The sequence below is a fragment of the Psammomys obesus genome, unplaced genomic scaffold (genome assembly GCF_907164565.1).
Source record: "Psammomys obesus unplaced genomic scaffold, mPsaObe1.curated_primary_1811, whole genome shotgun sequence".
Classification (NCBI taxonomy): domain Eukaryota; kingdom Metazoa; phylum Chordata; class Mammalia; order Rodentia; family Muridae; genus Psammomys; species Psammomys obesus.
This window is the reverse complement of record NW_026585690.1, coordinates 2,777,078-2,782,731: the sequence shown is the minus strand read 5'-3', so window position 1 is coordinate 2,782,731 and position 5,654 is coordinate 2,777,078. Positions and strand designations below refer to the sequence as shown.

Genomic DNA, 5,654 nt, shown 5'->3' with positions numbered 1-5,654 from the left:
AGGAAGGAAGGAAGGAAGGAAGGAAGGAAGGAAGGAAGGAAGGAAGATGGATGACAGGACAATTTCTAGATGTAGATTTGGTAAATTGTGAATCCATACAGATTTAGTCTGTTATCTCCTATAAAAGTTTGAGGGAAGAAAAACCTAGGTTAAGCAGCTAATGACTAAACTCCACAGAAACACAACTGGGTGCAGTCTTACATTCTTGGGCCTACACAATCAACTTCAGTTGTTTGGTCTGCATGAAATTCTAGAACAGAAAAGAAAAACAGTGCTGCACATCAGGAGCTCACAAATCTCATCTGGAATGGCTTAATTTTTTTCTCTTGACATACATGCAATACACAAGATTCTTACGGCAGGCACTACTTTTAGATTAATAGCATTATATACAATATATAATTTTCTGTAAATAGTATACTAACCTTATTTCTGCTAATACACAATAATTTCAATCAGTCTAATAGGCAAAATAATCCTATATGAAGTACAAATACATGAGTATAGATGTGCTAAACAGAATAAGAGAAAAAATTACCTCTTGTCTGCCCCCAGAACAAGCCAAAGACAGTGGTGTATCCTTGGTTCTTTCTGACTGGGCTTCAATGTCTGCACCATTGTCCAGCAATATTTCTACAACACCAACATGACCAGCTGTAGCAGCCAAGATAAGTGGAGTAAAACCTGGAAAAACAAAAACCCAAAAAAACCTATGATCTTACTATATGCTAAGCAAAGAAACAATAACAACTGTTTTCCAATTTATGTAAGTATCAGTATGTGGATATAAGATGCTTCCAATTACATATTTTCCATAAACATTCCATAAAGTGAAACTAACAAAAATCAGGGCTACCTTTCTTGTCTCGGTGTTCAATACTAGCTCCTCTTTCTAGTAGTGTTTGTACCAATTCCTCATGGCCACCAGCACAGGCAAGCGTTAGTGCAGTATCATGATTACTCTCAGTCTGTTTAAAAGCAAAACAAAGTGTAATGATTACTCTCAGTCTGTTTAAAAGCAAAAAAAAGTGTAATTAGTTTATCTGAGTAACTGCTAAGTGCTAATGATAAACAGATTCTATGTGCCACTCTATTGTATCAGGACATCACGCTCCAAGGCTCATGCTAGGCTGGAATGCTCTACCTTCTGGCCTCAGGCCTCCTTGAGTACTGGGATTATAAACACCTGCCACCAAACCAGGCTTACATGAAATATTTGGATTGTATGTGGTTTCCTAATAAACCTTCCACCAATAAGTAGCCAATCTATGGGTTCTTTTTTTTTCCTTTTCCCCTTTTCTTTTTTGGGGGTAATGGTTCTGAAACTTTCTAGCTCAGATCTGCCTTAGCTGAGGATGACTTTGCCACCAATTCTGGAGTGCTGAAATTACAAGCCTGTTCCATATGCTAGGTTCAGCAAGTGACCTTTCTAAGGTCACAATAGTACTCAAACTTTTTTTACTATTTCAAATAACATTGTTCATACTTTTGAGATGAACCTCATGTATCCCAGGCTGGCCTTGAACTTGTATCATTTCTTCTTTCAGCCTCTTCCTCTTTATTGCTAAGGATTCATTGGCACGTGTCAACATGCCTGGCCTAAAATTTATATGTGCTATATTTACATTTATGTTATATATAAATATATATACATGTTACGTACTATAAATATATATATATATATACACACATACACACATGTACACACGCACACATAAATACATATAAATACAAACACAAGCTCTTTGAGATATGCAGGGCAGAACATTGATTGCTAAGGACAAATATGTAGGAATGCAAATGTAGGAAGGAAGGGCAGGTGCCCAGAGCCAGCTGAGAAGAGTCTGAAGGACTACCAAACAGTGATCTGGAGATAAGTAGAGAGTTCCTCTGATGTCTTCAGCTCATTTTCACCAGCCTATGTACATGAGGAAATTACCAGAGGGCAAGAATGACCACTAGAAAAGATCAGACACAACAACAAGAGTGGGAACACAGGGCCAGAAACACAGGTCCTACTAGCTAGAACAGAAAAATTTCACAACATACAGAAAACCATGTAGAATCCTCTATACAGAGACTAAATTAATTACTTTGGACCCACGATAGATAGATAGATAGATAGATAGATAGATAGATAGATAGATAGATAGATAGATAGATGGATGGATGGATGGATGGATGAATAAATAAATGAATGAATAAATAAATTATTAAATGAATAAATAAATAAAAAATAAAATGAAGCTGAAAAGACTTAAAATTTAAAAATCGCGCCAAGTATGGTTTCACTCACTGTTAATCCCAGCATTTAGGAGGCAGAGACCAGCCTGGTCTACAAAGCCAGTTCTAGGACAGCCAGGGCTGTTACAGAAAGAAACTCTTGAGTCAAAAAACCAAAAAAACAAAACAAAAATTGTTTTCAACTTAGCCATATTTAAAAATAAGGGTCCTAAATTCTTTAAGAAATAACACGTGTGAGATACACTATATTTTAAAAAATAAAGACCGTAATCCTGGTGTGGCACTGCAGAATTTAACTTCTGGAATGATGCTAAATATGGCTGCAGGAGTAGTAAGAGATTTACAACTCTTGATTGAGACAGGACCTCACTATGTAGCTCAAGAGGGTGTCTACTCACCCAGATACTTATTCATGGATGCTGGGAATGAAGGTGACCGCCAAGCCTGGCTTCTGAGATAGACAGGATCTCACTATCCAGCTCTAGTGTGTCTGGTGTACTATATGTGAAAGAGGCTGGCCTCAAACTCAGAAATCTGCCAGCCTCAATTTTCAAATTTTTTTAACTTAATAAATCAGTCTGACTATTGGAAAACATTTTAGGTAGTTTGGAAAATTCAGATAGTCTGGACAAATGAAGATATGAATGTACTTTTTTAAACTATTAGTTAGATTTAAGTATAAGTAAAAGTATTTCCAACATAAATCCATTTATAAAATTGAGAAAATATTTTAACAGGCTGACAAACTGGGCTGAAGAAGCATTTGTAATGAGAATCTTTTAATACTAAAACCAATCTCAGAAAATGTAAAATGATGCAATCACTCTTGCCTATAAACTCAACATACATATCAAAACCAAGGTTTAACCTATGACAAAATTTCAGAAATAAGTTTTCTCTTTCTCTCTTTCTTCCTTTTTTGTTTTGTTTGAAATAGTCTCTTTATGTAGTCCTCTCTTGGAACTCTTTCTGTAAACTAGGCTGTTCTTGACCTCACAGAGTCCACTGCCTCTGCTTCCCAGGATACTATGGTGGGTTTTGTTCTTTTAAAGGGCTGGTCTCAATCCAAAGACTTTGGCTGACTTCCCATGTAGACCACAGAGGTCCTCCTGCCTCTTGAGTACTAGGATTAAAGGTGTGTGCCATCAAGCTCTGCTTGTATCTAAAAATGTTCTAAATTATGTGTCTCCAAGGATTGTGTCCTGAAAGTTGTTTACTATGTAGCTGGAGCTGGCTTGGGAACTCACAATACTGCCTTAACCCAGTGAGAGTAGAATTGTAGTCGTATGCCACTGTGTTAGGCAACCCACATTTCCTCTTAGAAAACATGTATATATCTCTATGACATGCTGTTTTCTTTATCCTCGTTAGACTTTAAAATTTTGTCTTTGTATTTGAGACAGGCTGCCTCTATATAGACCAGGCTAACATTGAACTCAAGAGGTCCACCTGTACCTGCCTCCTAAACTCTGGAATTAATGATCTGGTAGACTGCCGGGCATGTCGGTGCACGCCTGTAATCCCAGGACTCAAGGAGCAGAGGTAAGTGGATCTCTCTCAGTTCTTGTGCCATCCTGGTCTATAAAGTGAGTGCAGGTCAGTCAAGGCTACACAGAGAAACCCTGTCTTGAAATAAAAAAAATCTAAAACAAAAATAACAAACAAATTGGTACACTATGGCCAGCCCATAAATTTTTTGAAAAGCTAAAGAACTCATGCTATGTTTTCATTTTTGGCCTACATGTAATATTTTGTCCAGAAAATAATAACTGAACAGTGAATCAATGTCTCTAACTGTAAAAGGTCACAAATTCAAAGACTATTACTAGTACAGACTTAAATATTTATAATGTTCTTTTTAGTAATATTTACATAATACAAGAAGCCATACTCTCCCAATAACTTCAATTACAAAAAACTAAAAATAAGACAAAAAGTAAAAATGATCAAGAGTCAAGAAATGAGAAAAAGCCTACTAGTCAGTGCTGGAGAGGGAGCCGCAAAAGCTGCTCTGCAGAAGAGCTGGCAGAGACAGAGCCACTGACTGCAGAGATCAGGGATGGCCACAAGGGAGAGATGCACCAACTACAACAATGAAGAAGGACATGAAACTTCAATAAGTGACAGTTCTGGGTTTCAGTATATGATCATTTCAAGTTTCATATTTTAAAAAAAAAAAGAAAAGAAACTGTCTCATTTCAGAGAAAAGGAAACAAAAGCATAGATAAAACAACTTTCTAATGGCGACACTAAACTGGGAACTGCTAGAGATAGGCTTTTAAAGAGCAAGAAGGACATTGCAGTTTTAAAAGGACATTGCAGATAATCAATTGCATCAGAAAGCCCATCAAACAGTATACTGAGTGAGACTGTTAAAACACCTGTGCTAAAGGCTCTCTCTATTAATTATATGCAATCTACAGATAGGTTTAGGTTACAGGTAAGTTTTAAAAATTCTTTGGAGACATGAGAGTAATTACAATAGTAATGTCCAACTTAGACACACAAATAATATGCAAAATCTAAAAAAATTTTAGGTGTCAATAAAATAATTTTCACTCATCATAAAGCATGAATTCAAATAATTAATGTTAAGCATCATTTTTCCTCAAGTGCTCTATTCAATACTTTCAGGTTGACAAAGTTAAATATAGGTCATTCCACAGAATCTTAATGCACTATACAGAGTCAACTGAAATTTAAGTTCAAACTATTTAAAACACACACACACACATTTTGAGAAATCAAAAGAAAAAAAAAAAAAAACTGAAGCTGAGTAAGGACAGTTGGCAAATTCCTTAGAGAACTGAAGTTAGTTGTAAGAAGGCCCGTTTCATTTTTCATTAATGACTGAAGAAAAAAAAACCAAAAACTTAAAAGTAACATGAGAACGTAATGTTCTGAAAGACTACTTCTATCCAGCAAACATTTACCCAATTTCAAGCTGGTATTATCCTGCTTTACAACCCATCAATAAAAACTGGAATTAACCATGATCGACAGCACGCAGAGTGTCTGAGAGATAACATACAACAAGGATATTTTAAGGACTTACTATCACACACTGGCCAAGCAGACTTTATTCCTTTATCAAGTACCTAAGGCAAAGTCTCAAACATGGAAAAAAGAAAAACAAAGGAAGGAAAAGTTAAAAAAAAAAAAAAAAAAAAAAAAAAAGAAGTATGTATGGGGCTGGAAAGGTGGTTCAGAGGTTAAGAGCACTGGCTGCTCTTCCAGAGGACCAGAGTTCAATTCCCAGCACAAGATACGGTGGTTCACCCAATCTGAAACGCTGATTCCAGGGCTTCTGATACCCCATATAAACACACATATGGGCAAAACACCAATGAACATTAAATTATATGTGTGTGTGTGTGTGTGTGTGTGTGTGTGTGTGTGTGTGTGTGTGT

At 36.3% G+C, this 5,654-nt stretch overlaps 1 protein-coding gene across 5 annotated transcripts in view; it reads right to left on the bottom strand.

Moving 5' to 3' along the window:
• Ankrd17 (ankyrin repeat domain 17) overlaps positions 1 to 5,654 on the bottom strand; it is a 133,896-nt gene that overhangs the window by 35,685 nt on the left and 92,557 nt on the right. For all 5 annotated transcript variants that reach the window (XM_055595971.1, XM_055595982.1, XM_055595999.1 and 2 more), the window contains 2 exons: positions 857 to 968; positions 539 to 684 (listed from right to left, as the gene is read on the bottom strand). In XM_055595971.1, the coding sequence (XP_055451946.1) occupies positions 539 to 684; positions 857 to 968 (258 nt within the window). The remainder of the gene's footprint in view (positions 1 to 538; positions 685 to 856; positions 969 to 5,654) is intronic.